The sequence below is a fragment of the Sapajus apella genome, unplaced genomic scaffold (assembly GCF_009761245.1).
Source record: "Sapajus apella isolate SASKATOON/1434 unplaced genomic scaffold, GSC_monkey_1.0 scaffold66, whole genome shotgun sequence".
In the NCBI taxonomy this organism is placed as follows: Eukaryota; Metazoa; Chordata; class Mammalia; order Primates; family Cebidae; genus Sapajus; species Sapajus apella.
Window position 1 is genome coordinate 1,022,321 of NW_022437006.1, and position 24,846 is coordinate 1,047,166.

General features: G+C 40.5%; 1 protein-coding gene across 6 annotated transcripts in view; it reads left to right on the plus strand.

The window, feature by feature from the left end:
* BICD1 (BICD cargo adaptor 1) overlaps positions 1-24,846 on the plus strand; it is a 283,414-nt gene that overhangs the window by 234,948 nt on the left and 23,620 nt on the right. For 3 of the 6 annotated variants that reach the window (XM_032248276.1, XM_032248274.1, XM_032248277.1), the window contains exon 7: positions 2,279-2,486. In XM_032248276.1, the coding sequence (XP_032104167.1) occupies positions 2,279-2,486 (208 nt within the window). Of the gene's footprint in view, positions 1-2,278; positions 3,784-18,850; positions 18,860-24,846 lie in introns of all 6 variants that reach the window. The other 3 variants (XM_032248278.1, XR_004259913.1, XR_004259912.1) reach the window with 3 other exon arrangements.

Below are 24,846 nucleotides of genomic sequence, written 5' to 3' on the forward strand. Positions count from 1 at the left end.
CCCAGGCTGAATGCAGTGGTGCCGTCTCAGTTCACTGCAGCCTGGACATCTGGGCTCAAGCAACCCTCCCACCTCAGTCTCCCAAATAGCTGGATCTGCAGGCTTGCACCACCACACCCGCTAATTTTTGTGTTTTTGTGGAGGCAGGGTCTTGCCATGCTGCCCAGGCTGGTCTCAAACTCCTGGGCTCGAAAAATCCGTCCACCTCAGCCTCCAAAAGTCCTGAGATTATGGGTGTGCACCATCATGCCTGACCAAACCTCACCAATTACATGTCTTGTATGATGCAAACTTGGTGCAAAATTCCCAAATAATTACTAAGGCTTTACTTGCAGACTTGGTAAATGATTTACATGTAGCTGATACAAGTGTTAAAAATGAAACAGAAATCTCTTGAACTTTAAAGGAGTCCCCCAGAATCTGTCCATCTTTCTTTGTATGTTAGGAGAGTACAGGCTTAAGCCGAGACCTTGTGATTGAATCTCCTGGAGATGGCAGTGAGAAGGCTGAGTGCCGAGAGCCCGCAGGGGTGCAGAGGAACTAGAGGGAACTGACTTCTGGGTCTCAGGGCATGGCAGTGTTTGGGAATAGAATGTGTTTACCTCTGGCCACTATGGTGGACAGGATAGAGAATAGGAATGGGGCACAATGTCCCCCTCTTTGATGAAAGAATCAAGATTATATTTGGAATCAAGAAAACATAAATTTCCTCTTTGAGAAGGAAATTTTTAAAAATGTCAAAAACATTTCAAGTCTGAATCTGATTTATATAAGAAGTATTATCCCCTAGCCAGGCACGGTGGCTCACGCCTATAATCCCAGCACTTTGGGAGGCTGAGACAGGTGGATCACCTGAGGTCAGGAGTTCAAGACCAGCCTGGCCAACATGGTAAAACCCCATCTCTACTAAAAATACAAAAATTAGCAGGACATGGTGGCATGCACCTGTAATCCCCACTACTCAGGAGGCTGAGGCAGGAGAAATGCTTGAACCTGGGAGGTGGAGATTGCAGTGAGCCAGGATTGCGCCACTGCCCTCTAGCCTGGGTGACAGAGTAAGACTCCCTCTCAAATAATAATAATAATAAAAAATAATTATTATCCCCAAATTGTCCATTTTCACAGACTTTTTTCTGGCATGAACAATAATTTGTTATTCATATTTTAGTGGGTAAATAAACTCAGGAAAAAAAAAACCTCAGAATGAGCTTTTTCCCCACACCATATCTCCCTTCCAAATGTATATGTGCTCAGGTTTTGCCATTGGTAAAGAAAAAAGATCACTGAGCTTATCTTCCTTTTTCGGCACAAGTATGAAACCTGAATAAAGATGTTTCAGAGAGTCTTGTGCAAATCTTGGTTTTTGCAGGGTTTTTTGACAACTCATTGTTCTATCATCTGGTTGAGAAATCACTGAAAATATTCAGTTTTCTAATTCAGGCAAATTAGTCAAATTGACAAGAGCAACAGCTGCAATCGATACTAAATTAAACTAAAATGTATAAATATAGATAAGGAATATTTTCTTTATAGACATTATTCTTTTGGATACTACAGGCATAGCCTATAATAAGATTGTCACATTCCTCTAAAGAATACAATGTTATACAGTAAAAAGAGCTACCGTAAGACATTTCAGGTACTGTGGACATTGTGTGAAACTTGACCGTTTTTCTGATGTTACACGGCAGCCCCACAATAACTCTGTCCCTGGGGTTTAAGTTGTTGTCCATTAAGACTGTTTCTATATGGACTGGGTGCAGTGGCTGATACCTGTAATCCCAGCACTTTGGGAGAATGAGGCAGAAAGATCACTTGAGGCCAGGAGTTCAAGACCAGCCTGGCCAACATGGTGAAACCCTGTCTCTACTAAAAAAAAAAATACAAAAATTAGCCAGGCGTGCTGGTGCACTCCTATAATCCCACCTACTCGGGAGGCTGAGTCATGAGAATCACTTGAACCTCGGAGGCGGAGGTTGCAGTGAGCCGAAATCATGCCACCGTACTCCAGCCTGGGTGATAGAGCAAGACTCAGTCTTAAAAAACAAAACAACAACAAAAATAATAAAAATTTAAACATCCCATGTATACTTCATTGTATGGATGAACACACATTCCAACTTTCTGCTATTATAGGTTATCTACATTCTTTTGCTAGACCTTTGAACCAGTCTTCTAAATTTCTAAATTTCAGTCAAATTTATTACTTTTCAACTTAAGTCCCAAATTCAGCTTCACCAAGATTTTCCCCTGACCAGCTTCCCTGTTTTGGTTCCAGATGTGATGAATATGTCACCCAGTTGGATGAGATGCAGAGACAGTTAGCAGCCGCAGAGGATGAGAAGAAGACTCTAAACACTTTGTTACGAATGGCTATCCAGCAAAAACTCGCCCTGACCCAGAGGCTGGAGGACTTAGAGTTTGACCATGAGCAGTCCCGACGCAGCAAAGGCAAACTTGGAAAGAGCAAGATCGGCAGCCCTAAAGTAAGTGGGGAGGCATCAGTCACCGTGCCCACCGTAGACACTTACCTCCTGCATAGTCAGGGCCCACAGACACCCAACATTCGGGTCAGCAGTGGCACTCAGAGGAAAAGGTATGCATGCAGCAATCTTCATGGTACGGTGCAGTGGCCAGATTTTAGTTAACTGCAAAAATGAATGTGCTCTTGTTGTGGAGGATGGAGGAGGGGAAGGAAAAGAAAAAACGGGAGCTGGCCTATAAATGGGCCTTGCTAACGTGGGTCTTTCCAGATCAAAACCTTTTTGATAACTGTGTTTATGTAGTCCTTTCTAACCCCCTGCCCAACCTCTCCTCTTGATTAATCGTAATATAATTTTCAAGTGTCTGTTAATATTTTTGCTACTCTTTGTATATATAAATATGCCTCTCCCTTACCTCCAACCTAAGAATTGGTAGATAAAGTTGGATATTAAGAATCAAGCTGTGTTCTACCTGGGTTCTAATTTTAAAAGTCATTGTACCTTTGGAAATGGTGCTGTTTATCAGCTTCTCTTTAACGGGGCAAGGATATGAATCTGTTCTTTTAGGGAAACTTTTGTCCATTTGACCAAAACTGATGACGGACTGAAAGTGGGTGTCTATATTTAGATTAAATGGGATGGAATACGCATAGTCCTTTTCTTGAAAGCAGGTTTTTGAGCTTTTTCGTTTGGCGTGGGAATATTGCCCAGAGAAACCACTTGTAAGGTTTTTAGGGGCTTGATTTTGTGACCTCTTTCCAGAGTCCTGGCTGTTGAGTTACTTACCCTGTATTTTCGATTAATGGTAACATTTTTATTTTAGGAGCTTTCGTTAAAGACTCAAATAATATATTTTCCATTTGTGGTTGAAACTGACTAACTTTAATAAATCTCTTTTCCAGTATCCAGAGCAGTTTCCAAATAGGGTTGTATCCTGATGTGGAAACTTAAAAAAAAAAAAAAAAAAAAAAAGCAAAACTCTTGATTTACATATTAAAAAAATTAAATGCCGGTATAAATAATGTTGTCACTGGTGAGGCATTGAAAGGTAATTAAAGTAAAACTTTTTTGTTTCCTATATGTATTTTTCTTGGATCTCCTGCAAGACAATTTTCACCTTCCCTTTGTGATCAGAGCCGTCCCAGGACTTCAGGGGCTTCCTACCTACAGAATTTATTAAGAGTTCCCCCTGATCCCACCTCCACAGAATCATTTCTTCTGAAGGGCCCCCCTTCCATGAGTGAATTCATCCAAGGGCATCGGCTCAGCAAGGAAAAAAGGTTAACCGTGGCTCCACCAGGTAAACATTTTTTCCTTGGGTTCATGTGATGCAAATGATTAGTTGAATAGACTATCCCCTTCCTTCCAGTCACTCAGGCCCCCCAGCCTCAGAGTCTACCTTTCATGATATGTAAATTCCTATAATTGGCCAGGCGCGGTGGCTCATGCCTGTAATCCCAGCACCTTGGGAGGCCAAGGTGGGCAGATCACGAGGTCAGGAGTTCGAGACAAGCCTGGCCAACAACGTAAAACCCCGTCTCTACTAAAAATATAAAAAATTAGCCAGGCGTGGTGATGTGCGCTTGTAATCCTAGCTACTTGGGAGGCTGAAGCACAAGAATCACTTGAACCCAGAAGACAGAGGTTGCAGTGAGCCAAGATTGTGCCACTGCATTCCAGCCTGGGTGACAGAGCGAGACTCTGTCTCAAAAACAAAACAAAACAAAAAAATAAATAAATTCCTATAATTCAAGTAAAAACTGCCTTATACTTAGCGTCCCATTTCCTCCTTCACTCACGTTCCGTAGAATGATGGACTTTGATTTAACAGCCAAAGATGGAAAATGGGAGTTGGAAGGAATGGGATAGGTAAAGGGAAATTAGCAACAAGCACAACACACACACACACTTGGATCTTATTTGCAGTTTGGTAGCTCATGGCAATTCCATCTTGGTCATATTTGGCCAGTTCTCTCTTATCATTTTCAATGTAATTTCCTTAAAGGGAGCCATATGTATGACAAGGCTTTGGGCTGATTTCCTTTTGTAGTGACTCAGAATGTCTCCTCAATCATTATATTGAGAATAAAAGCAAAACCCTCTACGATTTTGCTCCTCAAGAACATTTAGGTCTTAGTAGAATGTTCTTGTAGATTGCAAATCCCCGTTGGTTTATGCTGACCAACATGCTCACACTTGACCTTAGCTTCACTATTTTGCATTTTTCTTTCTTCCTTCCTTCCTTTCTTTCTTTCTTTTTACTTGTTCTATGAAGAGGCCTAAATTGAAAATGGGGCATATGGCAAATAAAGAAAATGTGACTTCTTGCAAATAAAAATCATCCTTTTAAGGAATCCCTGCATGTGAGTATAGGGCAGAAGTGGCAAAGGAGCCCATAAACTAAAATAAGCTTAAGGGCAGCTGTTACTTGACTATTGCAGGAAAATCAAAAATAAAACTAATTCAAGTTAGTTATCGACAGTTAAAAATTGAGGAGATTTCATATGAGCATCAATATTTCTGGCCTCTTTTGGAAGACTCTGAATATCTGGCAGCCCTGGGTCTGCATTCACGCATGTCAACACCTTTGGAGCTCTGTAGGGGTGGCTGCTGTTAGGGCAAGCTTTGTACTTTGCCACAGTCCCCACTCCTCCTTATGACTTATTCCCAGCCTGCCGTCCTCATTTCTGTTCTCTCCTGGCCCTTCCTGTAGTCTTTGAGTTTACCACTGTTGCCATAGAATTATTTTTTCATTTTACCTTAATTCCTTTTTGCAAACCTCAGCCTTTGGATCTCTAATACTTTCCGTATCTGATTCATGGAATCAGCCTCCTGATTGGGATTAAAAGATGTGGTGTAGAAACTGATGGTGCATTTCATGTTCTAAAGGCGCTTGAGGAAATTGATAGTGATAATGAGTTGAAATGGTGTAATAGCCAAAATAGACACCTAAAAAAAAAGTAACAACTGCTTGGTGTTTTTAATTTCATAACTGATTTCCTATTGTTTTAGACCTCCTTGGAAGGTACCTTGAAGTATTCTGTGAATCACCAAAGTGGTAACAATTTATCAGGATACCTAACTCTGATAAAACCCACAAAAGTCTTCTTTTTAGTGTTCCAAATGGATTTAGTAGCATTTGGAACTTGGAAAAGAAATTGGTATGATTAAGAAATAACTCCTATTGCCATTTAATTAAAAGGATAACATCTCAATAAGATTAAAAATTAATAATAAATGTTAACAATAACTTTTCATTTTTGTATGACTGGTTTTTGTTTACATGAATATATATTTTATATCGTCGTCATTACATTGTTTAAGCCATGAACATTATATCACAAGCTTTTCCATGTTGCTATGTAGTCTTGTTTTTTTGTTAAAGTTATTGTATTATAGATTTTGTTTCAGATGCTGTTATCACATTAATCACTACTTCACCTCTTGTCCACCGAGGTAGTTTTTCATTATTTGTTGTACTGTAGAGCACTGCTGGGAATATTCTCATGCATTCAACTTCTCATCTGTTACATTTTTCTCAAGCATGAGATCACTCCATTAAAAGTTGAACTTCTTTATGTTTTTTGCTCCATTCTGATGTTGCTGTCAAGAAGGGTATATCAATGTACTAAAAGCCCATAAAACGCTTTCCCGTTTTCCCGCATTGGTAATCTTTCTACTACTTATACACACTGTACACTTCTTACAACTTTAAAGTCAGTTAGCATACGTGAATGAGAGTACCAGTATGGTGTCTTAAACACTTTAGTTTTGAATAACCAGAAAATACCATTGACCTTAGAAATGATTACTATGTATGAGATTAGAGGCCGGGCGCGGTGGTTCACACCTGTAATCCCAGCACTTGGGCAGGCTGAGGCAGGCGAATCGCTTGTGCTCAGGAGTTTTAGATCAGCCTGGGCAACATGGCAAAACCCCATCTCTACAAAAAATACAAAAATTAGGCAGGTGTGGTAGTGCACGCCTATAGTCCCAGATACTCAGGAGACTAAGATGGGATCCCTTGAGCTGGGGAGGTAGAGGTTTCAGTGAACTGAGATCGCACCACTGCACTCCAGCCTGGGAGACAGGGTGAGACACTGCCTTAAAAAAAAAAAAAAAAAAAAGATTAGAGATATAAGGAATGTGGAATTCAGAATCATCACCAGACCAGAAGATCATACTAATGACAGTTTAACATAATGATAACCTTAATAATGATCACCATTTATTTAAAGTTAAAATAATAAAAGCGGAAAGGATGTAAAGCTGTTATTATAGCCTTAGGAATTTTTAATTATGTATCATGGAACCAACCAGATTAATGCTTAGTTAAATGAATTGCTATAGAAAGTGACTGACCATCCACACCAAATGAATTGTAGCTTCTACAGATGTCTGCATTATTACCAAAATATGCTATTTTCCCTTGGCTGAACTATATAGGATAAGACATATCAAAGATTCTTTATGATGCTCTTACTATATAAAATGTTTTCATTAAGTCAAGAAAGAGAAAATATGCCATATATGATCACTTATGTTCTATATATAACTATTATAAACTCATGGGAAATAATAGATTTTATTAGTATTTTTTAACCATCAGTTTAATTAACCATTATTAAATTTGTTAGCTGGGAACAGTATCTATTAATCATTTTAAAAGGACAATTCTCTATTAATTTATCAGAATGTTTTTGATAAGCATTGTTTTCTAAAATATATTGTTAGTACATCTTTTTAGGTGATTTTTAATTATTCTAATAAGCAGATATGGGCTTTATTTTTCTATTGAGGACCATTGAAGCAATTATCTCAACTAAAAATGCAATTCGTTTAATTTGTTTTTAATCCTTTGGTTGAGAAATTGAGAGAAATATGTCTCACTTAAAAATTTAAGACACAGGGCCAGGCGTGGTGGCTCACGCCTGTTATCCAAGCACTTTGGAGGCCAAGGCGGGCGGATCACCTGAGGTCGGGAGTTCAAGACCAGCCTGACCAACAGGGTGAAACCCCATCTTTAAAAAAAAAAAAAAAAAAAAAAATTTAAGACACAGAACATGGCTGGGCATGGTGGCTTATGCCTGTAATCCCAGCACTTTGGGAGGCTGAGGCGGGCGGATCACCTGAGACCAGCCTGACCAACATGGAGAAACCCTCTCTCTATTAAAACAAACAAACAAACAAAAAAGACACAGAACATAGAATGCTATTTGTTCTATATAAGAGATACTTTCAAATAGATTTCACTTCTATGAGACGGTGAACAGAAAACCTCATCTCCTTAAATGCATGATTTTTCAATTCTAGAGAATCCAACTATAGGGCGGTGCATTGATTTTCAACATTAGTAGAACTTTTATACTAATTGATTAATGCAGTATACTGATTGATTTGCTGCATTAAAACAACCTTTTAAGGGAAAAATCTGGCTTTTCCCTCTGGCTGGCTCAGCTTCTGCAACCTCAGCCCTTGCAATTCCAGTGCTTCTGGCCGTGGCTTGCTTGTTGACTTTGTTGTTCTTGACTTTATCCTTATCCTGGCCACAAATTCCAGTGTCCTTCCACAGACTCATCTTAGTTTTCACAGTTTCAGTCACCAGCTGATCTGAGAAGTGCCTACCAGCTTTGATGACCTTGACTCAAAAAGGATCCTGTTGTCATCCAGGAGTTTGTAATTAGGCAGCAAATTGTATGTCTTCACAAAATTATTGTCTGTTTTTTAGCCAGCATTTTATCTTGACTCCTTAACTGCCTACCTATATCCTTCTCCCCCTCATCATCTTCTTCCTCATCATCTTACCATTTAATCAGTAATTACAATCAATCTGTCAGAATATGTAAAAGGAATCCATGTAACTCACAGGCAGGAGTTGTTACTTCTGTAGTAAAGACCTGACTGCAGCATTTGCACAAGATAAATAGGAAATGGCAAACCTGGGGAAGCAAGTGTGAACTCAGTCTGGAAGTCGTAGCCTAAGCAGCTTGCTCTTCATGCTGCCTTTTCCATGTGGGGCTTTTCCTCTTAGATGTCTTGCTTCCCTGTATCATTTCAGTCTCCTCCCTCCCTCTGTTCCTACCTCCTTCCATCCCTCCCACCCTCTCTTTCTCTGACACAATGAATGACTCAGCTAGTTTAAGAGAATGGTATTATTTTGAAGTCTGAAAATGTTTCTATGGTAGTTTAGATTTTACTGATTTTTTTTTTTTTTTTTTTGAAACAGATTCTCGCTCTTGTTACCCAGGCTGGAGTGCAATGGCGCGATCTCGGCTCACCGCAACCTCCGTCTCCTGGGTTCAGGCAATTCTCCTACCTCAGCCTCCTGAGTAGCTGGGATTACAGACACGCGCCACCATGCCCAGCTAATTTTTTGTAGTTTTTTAGTAGAGACGGGGTTTCATCATGTTGACCAGGATGGTCTTGATCTCTTGACCTCGTGATCCACCCGCCTCGGCCTCCCAAAGTGCTGGGATTACAGGCTTGAGCCACCGCGCCCGGCCCGATTTTACTGATTTTTAAAGCAACTTAGCCTTAGATACATAATCACCCCTTGAGCTATATAGTCAACAAGACACATTGACATTAGTAAAAACTGCCTTTATGTTTCACTGCATTCAAACAAGTAGATATTTGTTTGTTTGATGTATTGCAAAGCCTGTGTTCTTAAGCATGTACCAAAATCACATTTATTTCATTAACCCATTTACTCACTGACCAGAATTTAACAAAATTTAGTGAATACCTACTGTGTGTCAGGCACTTTTCTTGGCTCTTGATATACAATGATATTCAAATAAACTCAGAGTCTGGTAGGGGAGGTAAGAGACAAATATGTACTGATGTTAATAGATATTCCTGGAATAAATAAAGGCATTAGGGCAAGGCTGGCCATGAAAGGCGACTATACCATAATAGGTAGAAGGTAGCAGTACAGGTGTGGGTTGAGAAGAACCTTATAGGAAAGGAGGTCAACATGTCCCAGTGCTATGAGCTCAGGCTACAACCTGGTGCAGGACTTGGAAGTAATAGAAACCGAGGCTGGAAAGGTAGGCAGGGACCTGAAGACAGACAGCCAAGTTAGTGACAGCAGACCTTACCAATGGCATAGCTGAACAGCTTTAAGAATAGGATAGGTTTTCATTTTATAAAATCACCCTGATGACGCGGTGGAGAATGGATCAGATGTGGATAACACCTAAGATAAAGAAGCAGGTACAGAGACTCATAAAATATGCAGATGAGAGGTGGTGGAGACCAGAATCAAAACTGTGAGGAAGAGGACTGTTTAACTGTGTCCCAAGTTACAATTCAACTATGTATTTCATCAGCCAGCATGTCTTGTGCACACTCAACCTGCTCTTACTGCTTTCCATGTTCTGTATCTGGAAGGAGCTCAAGTCAATGCTGTTTAAAGTTAATTCCTGAACTAATGGCCTCAGTATTTTGTACTTTATATATATTTTTTCCTACAGAGGTTTTTCTATTTATGTGTGTTCCATGTCCCCATATCACTATACTTTCTTTTGCCACAGGATTCAGTTCTTGAACTGGTAGAGTGAAGAGTAGTCTGTTGAAACCTGTCATCTTTTTTTTTTTTTGAAACAGAATCTTGATCTGTTACCCAGGCTGAAGTGCAGTGACATGATCATGACTCACTGCAACCTCTGCCTCCCAGGTTCAAGTAATTCTCCCTGTCTCAGCCTCCCACATAGGAGGGATTACAGGCACCCGCTAGCACGCCTGGCTAATTTTTGTATTTTTAGTAGAGTTGGGGTTTCACCATGTTGGCCAGGCTGGTCTCGAGCTCCTGACCTCAGGTGATCCACTCACCGCAGCCTCCCAAAGTGCTGGGATTACAGGTTGTGAGCCACCACACCCAGCGGAAGCCTGTAATCTTTTAGGCTTGTATGTTCTTTGAACATAGTTTCCACAGAATTATTTCCTGTAGGGGAAGGCCTGGGCACTTCTTGATGTCAGAACATGTTGTCTTTAGTTTGGAATCTGCCAAAACAAAAGTTAATTCAAAAATGTTAATTCCTGTCACCCCAGCATTTCAGGAGGCCAAGGCAGGAGGATTGCTTGAGCCCAGGAGTCCGAGACTGGCCTGGGTAACATAGCGAGACCTCATCTCTACAAAAAATTTAAAAATTAGCTTGGTGTGCTGGCATGCATCCATAGTCCCAGCTGCTTAGGAGGCTAAGGCAGGAGGACTGCTTGCGCCTGGGAGGTTGAGGCTGCCGTGAGCCACTGCACTCCAGCAAGTGACAGAGTGAGACCCTGTCTCAAAAAAAAAGAAAAAATTTATTAATTCACAAAATTGTCAAACACATTTGAGAAATACATTTTTATATTTGCTGTATATTTTTCAATACGTAATGGTTCAAAAAATTTTAAGTACACAGGTATACAATAGATGGTAGATTTCTGCCATAACTCTGCCCACCCAACCTTTTGTATTTTTCCAAAAACATTCTATGCATATATTAGGAAGTACATATAAATATATACACATGTACAAACAAATATGCATTTTGTATATGTATTAATACCATTGGCATGATCACAAGCGTTGTTATGCATGCTGTTTTTTTTTTCACTTGATGTATATGTGTTCTTCTTTCCTATCAGTTCATCTTTTTGTTTCTTTTTAATCAGAAGAAGTTATGAAGGGGAAGGAAGACATGCTTGAACTCTTTAAGAAAGCTTCGAATATTTCTTTGTGTACAATAGAAATATTTCTTGCCAAATGATAAAATGACAGCTACAAGAATGTTTCTATTCAGAATTATTCAATAGAAATATGATATTAACCACATATGTAAATTTAAATTCTCTAGTCATCATGTTAGAAAAAGTAAAAAGAAGCCAGGCACCATGGCTCATGCCTATAATCCCAGCACTTAGTGGGGCCAAAACAGGAGGATCACTTGAGCCCAGGAGTTTAAGACCAGCCTGGGCAACATGGGTGTCTCTACAAAAAAATAAAAAGGTTATCCGGGCATGGTGGCAAGCGTCTGTAGTCTCAGCTACTCAGGAAGCTGAGATGGGAGGATCGCTTGAGCCCAGGAGATTGAGGCTGCAGTGAACCATGATCTCGCAACTGCACTCCAGGCTGGTTGACAGAACAAGACCCTGTTTCAAAAAATAAAACAGGTGAACTTAATTTTAGTAATAGATTTTAATTGACACAGTATATCCATAATGTTATCATTTCAACATGCAATTCATATGCAGCTAACACCTATAATTCCACTTTGGGAGGCTGAGGTGGGTGGATTCCTTGAGGCCAAGAGTTCAGGACCAGCCTGGGCAACATGGAGAAACACCTTCTCTACAAAAACTAAAAAATTAGCCAGGCATGGTGATACACGCCTGTAGTTCCAGCTACTCAGGAGGCTGAGGTGGGAGGATCACTTGAGCCTAGGAAGCAGAGGTCGCAGTGAGCCAAGATTGCACTAGTTCTCTCCTGATTGGGTGACAAAGTGAGACCCTGTCCAAAAAAAAAAAATTACACACACACACACACACACACACACACACACACACACACGCTGTTCTGTTTTTCTTATCCGGCCTTTGGCATTCAGCATTATGCACTTACAGCCTGTCTTGATTTGAACTAGCCACATTTCAAATGCTCACCAGCCACATTTGGCAAAGGGCTACTGTGCTGGACGATGCAGCTCTAGAACTTCTTACCAATAGTTTTAACTAGATAGAGTTTCCACACAGAAATCTAAATTTGAATAACAACTGATTTTAAAATAAAATTTAAGAGGGCATGTATTTTGTTTTCCTTTTTTTTGTTTTTTTTTTGTTTTTGTTTTTGTTTTTGAGTTCAAGCAGTTTTTTCTTGAATTCAAGCAGTTCTCCTGCCTCAGCCTCCCAAGTAGCTGGGATTACAGGCGCTCACCACCACGTCCAGCTAATTTTTATATTTTTGTTAGAAACAGGGTTTCACCCTGTTGGCCAGGCTGGTCTTGAACTCCTGACCTCAAGTGATCTGCCCACCTCAGCCTCCCAAAGTGCTAAGATTACAGGCGTGAGCCACCACACCCGGCCCATTTTTTTTTTTAACTGAAACATTGGACCAAACGTTTGCTGCTTTGCTGATTCTGCTTTGTCTTTTATTGGTGACAATGCTTTTTTAAATAGATATATATTAGATGTTTGTACCTGTATACGCTTTTCATTTATCTCTTATTTGTTACTAGATCTCCTGTCAGTATAAGAACTTAAATTACTTAGATGTATTCTAACAAAACATATTCCTTAAACATTCTTAAAACAGTATAATTAGGCCGGGCGTGGTGGCTCACGCTTGTAATCCAAGCACTTTGGAAGCCAAGGCGGGCAGATCACCTGAGGTCGGGAGTTCCAGACTAGCCTGACAACATGGTGAAACCCCGTCTTAATATATAAAAAAGAAGAACGAAAAAAAAGTATAATCACTTACTTTTTAATTGATGTAATCAAGTTGTGAAAGCTCATGTTTCTCATTTTAAGCAGAGAATGCCTTTAAAAGGTTTAAAATGCACCTGCCAGATTTAAGTAGCAGAATTTATTGACACCATATATAGACTGAAAACACATCAAAGTCTTTCAAGGTTAGTTTCATGTGTCTTCTTCTTCCCAGAATAAGAGAAAAGATAAAGATAATATTGAGTAAACCATTCCATGCCACAAATCAGACCCACTCAACAAATAATGCAGTAATTAGTAGAACATCTGATGACCATGGTCCTATTCGTGTTTTTATTTTTATTTTTGTTTTTATTTACTATTCTGTCCTCTGTCAGGTATTCCTGTCCAGAAATTACATTTCCCTAAAAGATTTCATATCAAAACCTGAGCATTGTAAGCAAAATAAGCTATGATGAAAGGATGAAACTTTTTTTTTTTTGAGACAGAGTCTTACTCTGTCACCAGGCTGGTGTGCAGTGATGCGATCTCAGCTCACTGCAGCCTCCGCCTCCTGGGTTCAAGGGATTCTCCTACCTTAGCCTCCCAAGTAGCTGAGACTACAGGCACATGCCACCATACCCAGCTAGTTTTTATATTTTTAGTAGCGATGGGGTTTCACCATGTTGGCCAGGATGGTCTCAATCTCTTGACCTTGTGATCCGCCCACCTTAGCCTCCCAAAGTGCTGGAATTACAGGCATGAGCCACCGCATCAGGCCAAAGGATGAAACTTTTTTTTTTTTTTTTTTGAGGTCGATCGGCTGACTATATTGACAAGATACTGATTGGTTACATGTTGAAGAAAACATACAATACAAAATACAGAAAAAGTTGGTAGGATGAAACTTTTTAATTACTGAAGAGATCAACGTGAAAATAAACCCGTAGCAAGAACATGCATATTGTATTAGATCATACTTTTCATTTCATATTGACTCTTTTAGCATCATTATGTAATTTTAAAGTCTTCTAGATTTTGTTAAAATTTTACTAAATCCATGGAAATTGAAAATTCCTTATTTAAATCCTTAGGAGAAAAACTACAATTTTTCTGTAATATATTCATGAAGTTAAATAATAAGTACTTATTTGATATTCTTTTGATACATATTTAAGAGCATGAGTAATTCGTTTATACTTATGTTCACCTAAGTTCACCCATAAGTGCTGAAGATAGAGGCCTCCAGAAGGCGGCTGTGTCCAGAGAAGTAACAGGGAGGAACAGGTAGGCTGAGACATACGTGAGGCCCAGAACATTCCAGACAATAACTACCTGCCTCTCCTGACTCTGCCCAAACCCTAAACAGTGCTTTCTAGCTCACTAAAAAAATATCAGCAGTAGATATACAAGCTGAAAGAGACATTTCTAGGGTTCGTTTCTAGATCACAGATTCTGCTTCAGACTCACTGAAGTGACCAGCCTCTACCCAGTAATAACAAACTAGTCTGAATGCAGAATAAAATAATGATACATTTTAATCTCACCACCTGCTATCTGTGTGTGCTGTCTACCCTCAAGATAGAGAATAGCCTTTATTCCACCAACTGGCGATCACTAGCCTACAACACCAAATCCACAGTTTCTTTGGTATCCTTTGTTTCGGTGAGTTGGGTGCTATATCAATCTACCTGTAATATTGCCTTGCCTTCATATCTCAAAGCCCTGCAAGCAAAGAAAAGGTCTTGTGGGCAATGAGGGCCCTTTGTTGTATTCCAGAGGAAGAGCGCCGTCAGTGTCTTCTATGCTGTACTCATACGTATTTAATCCAATCTGCCAGCACTAGTCTATTTTATTCTACTGTTTGCTCCCACTGGAATTACATAGCAACCTCTGTTACAACAAACTCTCTGATTGTAAGGCGTTATCTGAGATGGTATATCTAAACTCTGTCTTGCAAAGGGACGTCTCCTATCTGCAAAGAATAATAAGAAAACATACTCAGAAAAATTAACAATAGGTACCCAGGGAAGCCAATCTCTAGGTTAACCAGCTATTTCCCTCTCCATCTCTCCTCATAAATGTAAAAGGAGAGCCTATTGGAGAAATCCTGGAAGGGCATCTCCCAGCTCTGAGACTCTCTAATGCCATGAATTCAAGTTATTCTGCCCATGACTAGGTCTGGAGCTCATTGTGTAAAATCTATGCTTCTAAATAAATGTTATAGGCTTGGCGAGGTGGCTCACTCCTGTAATCCCAGCTCTTTAGCTGAGGCGGGTGGATCACGAGGTCAAAAGATTGAGACCATCATGGCCAACATGGTGAAACCCCATCTCTACTAAAAATACAAAAATTAGCTGGGCGTGGTGGCGCACACCTGTAATCCCAGCTACTCGGGTGGCTAAAGCAGAAGAATCGCTTGAACCCGGGAGGCAGAGGTTGCAGTGAGCTGAGATTGCGCCACCGCACTCTAGCGTGGGCGACAGGGTGAGACTCTGTCTCGAAAAATAATAATAAAAATAAATAATTTAAAAAAATAAATGTTATGAAATCTCAGCACCGTATAGTAGTATAGTTCCCAAGAAAAGGGATTTTTTTTCCTAAGAAAAGGAAAATTCCCATTATCTAATATATAAAACAAACTTTTTTGCAGATTTACAGTGACTGTGTTATGAGCAGAGGAGACAAGGCAGGAAGGAGCAGCGATGTTCCTGAGCGCTTGCTGAATTCTGGCAATGTGCCAACACTGTGATCTTTCTCGTCAAAATGGGTGGGATTTGGTATCTAAAAGTATACTGATATTGTTACATGGAATATGGAAGCCACTGATTTAATTCGGGGATGTCCGTCAACATGACAGGCACCTAAACTCCTCTGAGGCATTGTAAACGGTTGGGAAAATGGACCTTTCTACACACTAAATCTGGCTTCAGTGGCTCTTCTGAGCTCTGAGGAGTTGGGCAGGGGCAGCCTGAGCTCCGGCTGTGAGTGTAGCTCAAGTGATGTGTATTTATCATGTTCATGGAAGGCCCAGGCTTGCCACTTCTATTCCTTTGTTTTCAGTGATGTAGTGAGCTTGGCGCGGTAGCTTATGCCTATAATCCCAGCACTTTGGGAGGTCAAGGTGGGTGGATCTCTTGAGCCCAGGAGTTTGAGACAAGCCTGGGCAACTCGGTGAAACCCTGTTGCTACAAAAAATACAAAAACTTACCAGGCATGATGATATGTGCCTGTAGTTCCGGGAGGTAGGGGCTGCAGTGAGCTGTGATTGCACCACTGCACTCTAGCCTGGGTGACAGTGCCTAAATAAATAAAAAGAAAGAAAGAGAGAAAGAGAGAGAGAAGAAGAGGAAGGAAGGAAGGAGGGAAGGAAGGAAGGAAGGAAGGAAGGAAGGAAGGAAGGAAGGAAGGAAGGAAGGAAGGAAAAAGAAAGGAAGGTAGAGAAAGAAAAAAAAAGGAGGGAGGAAGGGAAGGAAGGAAGGAAAGAAAGAAAAAGGAAGGTAGAGAAAGAAAGAAAAAAAGAAAAGGGGAGGGAGGGAGGAAAAAAGGAGGGAGGGAAGGAAGGAAGGAAGGAGGGAAGGAGGGAAGGAAATAGGCCGAAAGAAAGAGAGAGAAGAAAGAGGAAGGAAGGCAGGCAGGGAGACAGGCAGGAAGGAAGGAAGGAAATAGGCCAAAAGAAAGAAAAGAAAGAGGAAAGAAGGAAGGAAGGAAGAAAATAGGCTGGGTGTGGTGGCTCATGCCTGTAATCCCAGCACTTTGGGAGGCTGAGGCAGGTGGATCGCCTGAGGTCAGGAGTTCAAGACCAGCCTGACCAACATGGTGAAACCCCGTCTCTACTAAAAACACAAAAATTAGTCAGATATGGTGGTAGGCACCTACAATCCCAGCTACTCAGAAGGCCGAGGCAGGAGAATCACTTGAACCTGAGAGATGGAGGTTGCGGTGAGCTGAGATCGTGCCATTGCACTCCAACCTGGGCAACAAGAGCGAAACTCCATTTCATAAATAAATTAATAAGAGGCCAGGCGTGGTGGCTGATGCCTGTAATCCCAGCATTTTGGGAGGCCAAGGCAGGCAGATCACAAGGTCAAGAGATGGAGTCCATCCTGGCCAACATAATGAAACCTCGTCTCTACTAAAAATACAGAAAAAGTTAGCTGGGCATGGTGGTGCACATTTGTAGTCCCAGCTACTCAGAAGGCTGAGGCAGGATAATCGCTTGAACCGGGGAGGCGGTGGTTGCGGTGAACCAAGATTGCGTCACTGCACTCCAGCCTGGCGACAGAGCAAGACTCCATCTCAAAAAAAAAAAAAATGTAAAGTCATAAAGATGCCATAGAACCACCAAATTCATTGTTGTTTGTCACCTCTCAGTCAAAAATAGTCATTGATATACTCTCCATATCACAAATTTAAAGTTTTGTGAACTGTACATGCAATAGTTAAGTTTATTTTTATTTTAGTCATTACTGGATCCCAGAGATTTTCTTTTCTTTTTTGGCATATAGATTATTTACATCACTTCAGTGTGCCCAGTCCACAGATGAGGGACCACTTCTGCAGCTGGCCCTTTTGTGTGATTGAGTTAGTCCCTGAATATTCTCAAGACTAGATTAGATCATTACTCTTAAAATAATTACTTAAAAAAAAACTTCTGTAACTTGAAATTTTTATGGCCAGGCACGGTGCCTCACGCCTGTAACCCCAACACTTTGGGAGGCCAAGGCGGGTGGATCGCTTGAGGTCAGGAGTTTGAGATCAGTCTGGCCAACGTGGTGAAACCCCACCTCTACTAAATACAAAAATCAGCCAGATGTAGTGGTGCATGCTTGTAATCCCAGCTACTCAGGAGGCTGAGACAGGAAGAGTTACTTGAACCTGGGAGGCGGAGGCTGCAGTGCTCCGAGATGGCACCACTGCATTTCATCTTGGGCAACAAAGTGAGACTCCATCTCAAAAAAAAAAAAAGAAAAATTTGCATTTAAGACATATGAAAATACATACACTTATTTTGCAGAATAATAATTGAAAGGAGAACTGTCATTTTAACTAAAATTATTCTTGGCCGGACACAGTGGCTCATGCGTGTAATCCCAGCACTTTGGGAGGCCAAGGTGGGCAGATTACGAGGTCAGAAGTTCATTCAAGATCAGCCTGGCCAACATGGTGAAACCCTGTCTCTACTAAAAATACAAAAATTAGCTAGGCATGGCGGTGCGTTCCTGTAATCCCAGCTACCCTGGAAGCTGAGGCAAGAGAATTGCTTGAACTGTTTGCCGGGAGGCGGAGGTTGCAGTGAGCCAAGATCACACCACTGCGCTCCAACCTGAGCCACAGAGCGAGACTCTATCTCAAAAAAAAAAAAAAAGTTATTGTTAGTGGATATAAAAGTTGGTGTCCTTTTTTTAGTTGAAGGAGACACATTTTCCTCATCTTAAGAACTTTTTTGCTGCTCTCACGCTGGTCATCTCGTCCATTCTTTTGCTGTAAACTGAGCCTTGCCTCCCAGTTCTTCATTGCACTTCAGATTGTGTCTTACTACAAAGAGAAATTTAGTCTGTGATCAGTTTGGATCGTAAGAACTGAAATTGTACATTTAGAATCGAAGCCAGGCATGTGATGTACACCTGTGGGCCCAGCTACTCTGGAGGCTGAGGTGGGAGGATCACTTGAGCCTGGGAGTTAGAGGCTGTAGTGAGCTGAGATCATGCCACTGCATTCCAGCCTGGGTGACAGAACAAGACCCTGTCTCTGAAATGTAAAAAGAAGAAAAGAAAGAAATTTAAAGTAGGAAGGCCTACTTCTGGCCAAGCTTCACCTCTAATCATGAGATATTTTAAAAGACTAGTTCTGAGGTCCTTTACTCTTAGTAGGTATTTATGGAGTAAGCCATTATGTAATGACATTAGAATCAGTTAAACATAAATTTTTTTCTCTTTTTATGCACTACTTGACATGAAAAGCAAAAAGAGGTAAGTTGGCTATAAACCTGTAGGTGAACCTTATTTTTCTTAATAGATTTATTCCTGAGTAGCTTTGCTTCAATTAAATTTCTATGAATCAAATAATTTTACATTAGGAAGATTGTCTTTGGAAGTTCTTATTCTTTTCTTTGAAAATGAATAAGCATCTTCTGTAAACTTAGATTTTCAAGGTATCTAATACTTAAACATTTTGCTTTTCCTTTAACCAAGTCATACTTATGGTTTAATTTCCTTGTGAAGACATAGGGTGTTTTGAAACACTTGGTTTAGTTTTGAGATAACTGAATTGTTTCTTTCACCAAATATGTGAATTACATGTTATAAGTATTTTCTATTTTGTTAAAAATGAAAAAAGAAAAAGCCAAGAAAAACTGACATTGGTGAAAGTCTATAATTTTCAGATCTATTGATTTACAGAAGAAGATGCCCTGAACCTCTCAGAATATTTTCTGGTGTGATTTTTTTAAATGATTAAAATAAATGAAGAAAATATTAAACAAGAAGATCAAACACATTTCATTGAGTGGTGTCTCATACATTTTTCTTGTTTGGGATCTATTTTCTAATCGGTCATTTTACTGGATTCTTGGTTGTAGCTTAACTTATTTCTCTTTTGTTTCTTTTTGATGATGTGTCAGTTCTGACATTTCAAAGGTGCAGCTGGTCCTCATTAGATATGTGCTGTTATTGACTTTGCTTAACAAGAACAGACCATCTTACCAATGAGTTAACTGTGCCAGTTGACTTTGCTGTTGAGAAGGTCATTTCTAAACAAAACATTATTTTTTGAAAGGTTTTTAATTGGTGTAAGAATCTGGCAGCAAAATATACTTTTACCTCTTGGTGCCACTGTGTTTAATTACCCTTTCCCCTTATCCTCCATGTCTTTCCTACCATAGGCTGTTGACAACACACACGCTCACGGTTTAATTGTAAGTTGTTCAGAAACAAAAAGCTGACTGTACTGCAGGGCATTTTTATATTTCTCTTTTGCAAGATTGGAAATAAAAATAGATTTTCATATGAATATTGCTTTGTTTAATCAGCAAGTCATCTGATATTCATCAGGACAGCAAATGGAAAGATGGGTGAAAGGTTTTGTCAAATCTATAATCACTGAAAAGTCTAAAAATGCTCCCTCTCTACTTAGCAAGGCATGCTCTGATTCTACGTTGTTGAAGATGACTTTAATGCTTGCCATTGAAGTGTGATGAACTATATGCGGTTGTCATTTATGTGAGGAAGAACCAGATACTTTTTAAGATTTGTCACCAGGTCTTATTTTTGCATTGTCTATATTGAAATTTTTTGATGTGTTTCAACAATGTCTTCTTTTGGTTCCCTGGAAGTTTTTAATGAAGAATGATTGTTTCCGACTATCAAGAGTGTACGCTCTAATGGGATTTGCTGTGTTAAAGACTGATGTCAATTTGTCTGAAGTGTCTGGTAATATAAATTAGAGATTACACCCCTGAGAAATCAGAAATTACACTACCATCTGTGGATACTTTCAAAATAACTAATGTTTTAAAAGGGGATAGAATATGTTTGGTGAAAAGGGATGAGATAGCCAACTCTATGTGTTTGATTATAAAATGCTGAAAGTGGTTCACAGCTCTCCATTTTTATTCATGTCAGTGTGCCATTAAATTCATCATTAGATTTTTGAAAATAGTTCTTTTCCTAGCTACTGTTAATATTTATGTAAATGTTTCTATCTCATGCTCTTCTTTTATGTATTTCTTATTTCTTTTTTTCTTATTTCTAAATTCTCTGTATGTGCATTTTTCAGTTTATTTGTTTAGGAATTCATAGGACTTTTTAAATGTTCGAGTTGTTACGACAAGGAGAATGTATTTGATGCTTCTTTCCATTAACTTTTCTGTTAATTCACTAACATTATTAATCATTTTGTAGATTTAGTGAGGAATAACTTAATGTTATTTGGCCCATCTTAAAGGACGGCAATTTAAAAATTATTTTCAAGATTGATATAATAAGGTCTTATAGTTACCAAAGAAGAATAATTGGTCATCTGATAACACTAAATTAACTTTAAAATCTTTATCAGATAATATTTCTCTTTTCTTATTTCTTTTGTTAGAAAGATGTTATAATGACAGGAATGTCTAAATTGTAAACTCTTCCTTCAAGTGAATTAATTAAGCAATGACACTAATTATATTAATAAAGATATAAATCTGGGAGCCACGGTGGCTCAGGCCAGTTGTCATGGCGCTGGAGGAGGCAAGGCTACACGTTCAAGGCCAGCCTGGGCAACATAAGCACCTCTCAATTCATTAAAAAAAAAAAAAAAAGAAAGAAATCCAAGATTCTTTTAAGGGAGGTGGAGTCAGTACTTTAGCAAATATTTTGCACTCACATGCAAATTCCCTAGCAAATTGTTGTGGGGAAATGAAGAATTATAAGGCATGGTCCTGCTGCTCTCAAGGCACTGCATAGTATGGCTGGGGAGGATAGACATAGTGCAAGGAAAGCAGTACTCTAGAGTTCTACAAGAAATGCCAAAGCAAGCCAGGTGCAGTGGCTCACGCCTGTAATCCCAGCACTTTGGGAGGCTAAGGCAAGCAAATCACTTGAAGTCAGGAGTTCAAGACCAGCCTGGGCAACATGCTTAAACTCCATCTCTACTAAAAATACAAAAATTAGCCAGGCGGGTTGGCACATGCCTGTAAATCCCAACTACTTGGGGGACTGAGGCATGAGGATTGCTTGAACCTGGGAAGAGAAGATTGCAGTGAGCCGAGATATGGAGATCATACCACTGCACCCCAGCCTGGGTGACACAGCCAGACTGTCTCAAAAAAAAAAAAAAAGAAATGCTGAAGGGGATGAGAGAAGTGCTAAAGGAGTGCTAAAGCAGACACCTGCTTTTGGGGTGGCCAGAAATAATGACTGAAATTTGACTTCACACAATCTGACAGACAAGAGCATGTCCGATGAATATAATGACAGGAGGAACAGCTTGTTGAAATGAATTCCTCCTCTGATCCATTTTGCCCTTTCTTATTTCATTGTTGTTAATAGCATTGACTTTGTTTCTTGAAGCTGAAAACCTTAAGGGCATTTGAGTCCTCCCTTTCCTTCGCCTGTCATGTCTAATCGATGGACTCTGGGCTGCATGCTTTCACAAACGTTCTCTCACCCAATCTTCATGTGAACCCTGCAAGACTGGTATTTAATGTTCTCGCTTAACCGATAGAAAAACTGAGGCTCAGAACAGTTAAGCCACTTCTTTAGTGTCCCTAGCTACTGATTGTTGGAGCTGGAATCTAACAGAGAGATAGAGGTCTTTCTGATGGATTCTAAATTTCATGCTGCAATGGAGGAGAGCTGAGGAGCACAGAGGAGAGAGAACAGAGAATAAAGAGGGCCGGGCATGGTGGCTCATGCCTGTAATCCCAGCGCTTTGGGAGGCTGAGGTGAGTGGATCATTTGAGCCCAGGAGTTCAAAACCAGCCTTGGCAACATGGCAAAACCCTGTCTCCACAAAAAAGTTTAAAAAATAATAATAATAAGCTGGGCATGGTGGTGCTGGGGAGGCTGAGGTGAGAGGATCTGCCTGAACCCAGGAGGCAGAGGCTGCAGTGAGCCGAGAGCACACTACAGCATCCCAGTCTGGGTGGCAGAGTAAGACTCTATCTCAAGAAAAAAAAAAAAGAAAGAGGAAAGCTCAGAGAGGCCGTAGGAAATGGCTGCAGAAGCATCATTGGCAAACGCAAGGAAATTATTGTGATGTCCCCTCTCTTAACACTCCAGTACATCTACTAGTAAGTGTGTTAGTAACTGATTACGGAGAGCATCTTTGTGCTATTACCAGAATTCCTGGGTGTGGGAGCCTTTTTTCTAACTGCAACTTTTCTGTCTCCACGTCAGGGCACAGCATATAGACATTTATATTTTCTGCTAACATACTCCTCAAATTTCACATTCAGTCGTCAGTTTAGTTTTCTCCAGTACCACTGTTTTGACCACTTTCACACTTCCATCTACAGTGCTTTTGCTAAGAAGGAAGTCTGCTAAAATCCAAATGCAAATTCTCCTTCTTACTTTGTGCTTCCCGCTTTTCATATATATCTTTTTTTGCTTTGAGTTTCTTTAAATTAAAACTTTTTTTTTGTTTTTTTTTAGAGTCTTGCTCTTGTTGCCCAGGCTGCAGTGCAATGGCACAATCTCGGCTCACTGCAACCTCCGCCTCCCAGGTTCAAGTGATACTCCTGGCTCAGCCTCCCAAGTAGCTGGAATTACAGGCATGCACCACCCCACCCAGCTAGTTTTATATTTTTAGCAGAGACATGGTTTCTCCATGTTGGTCAGGCTGGTCTCAAACTCCCAGCCTCAGGTGATCCACCCGCCTTGGCCTCCCAAAGTTCTGGGATTACAGGCGTGAGCCCCTGCACCGGGCTGAATTAAAACTTTTTTTTTTGAGACAGAGTCTCGCTGTGTCGCCCAGGCTGGAATGCAGTGGTGTGATCTTGGCTCACTGCAACCTCCGACTCCCGGGTTCAAGATTCTTCTGCCTCCAACTAATTTTTGTATTTTTAGTAGAGACAGGGTTTCTCCATGTTGGTCAGGCTGGACTTGAACTCCTGACCTCATGATCCACCCACCTAAGCCTCCCAAAGTGCTGGGATTACCTGCGTAAGCCACCACGCCCAGCCCAAATTAAAACTTTTCAATTCAACTCTTGGATTGTGTAGTTTTGAATAATTTGAAAGAATTTGGGCTGTTCTTGGTTTATTTAGACTGAAGAAGTACTCTTGGCAAAGTAAGAAGGAGCACTAACTGCTTCTAATTTGGAACAAGTATCAAAGGCCGTATTAGGCTGCTGGGGCTTCCATCACAAATAACCACAGACTGGATGCCTTAAACAACAGAAGTTTATTTTCTCACAGTTCTGGAGGCTTGAAGTTCAAGATCAAGGTGTCCGCAGATCTGTTTTCTCCTGATGTCTCCCTCCTTGGAATGCAGAGGCCACCTTTTGACTGTCCTCCCATGATCTTTCATCTTCAACTACAGTTGCATTCTAAGGTTCTGAGAGTTAGGGCTTCAACATATGAATTTAGGGGGACACAATTTAGTCTATAACATCATGGGCCATTCTACTGAAAGGGCACGGGGTGAACAGTCAGAAATCTGGGTACAAGCTCTCACTCTGCCACTCTCTCCATGGGCCCTAAGAAAATCACTTAACCCTTCTGATCCTCAGTGTTCTAATCTGTAAAATGGGGATTATGACTACCAATCTCAGTTCAGTTTTTTTTTTCTGGTGTTTTTCTTTCCTGTTTTTTTTTTTTTCCTCCCGTGTTCAAGTGATTCCCATGCCTCAGCTTTACCAGTAGCTGGGACTACAGGCACATATCACCACACCTGGCTAATTTTTGGCTTTGTTTGTTTGTTTTAACGGATTCTCATGCCTCAGCTTCCTGCTGTTATAGGCGTGGGCCACCGTGCCCAGCCTCTGTAAGACTTTTGCAACGAACAAAAGCTTTTTAGTGCCTAGAGAACTCATTTGAGGCCAGGTGCAGTGGCTCATGCCTGTAATACCAGCATTTTGGGAAAATGAGGTGTGTAGATAGCTTCAGTTCCGGAGTTCAGGACCAGCCTGGCCAACATGGTGAAACCTTGTCGCTAGTAAAATAATGAAAATGGTCAGGCATGGTGGTTCCTGCCTGGCATCCCAACACTTTGGGAGGCTGAGGCAGGTAGATCACCTGAGGTCAGGAGTGCGAGACCAGCCTGGCCAACGTGCTGAAACCCTGTCTCTACTAAAAATACAAAAATTAGCCAGGTGTGGCGGCACACACCTGTAATTCCAGCTACTTGGGAGGCTGAGGCAGGAGAATTGCTTGAACCTGGCAGACGGATGTTGCAGTGCACTTCAGCCTGGGTGACGGAATGAGACTCCATTTCAAAAAAAAAAAAAAAAAAAAAAAAAAAAAAGGCGCGGCGGC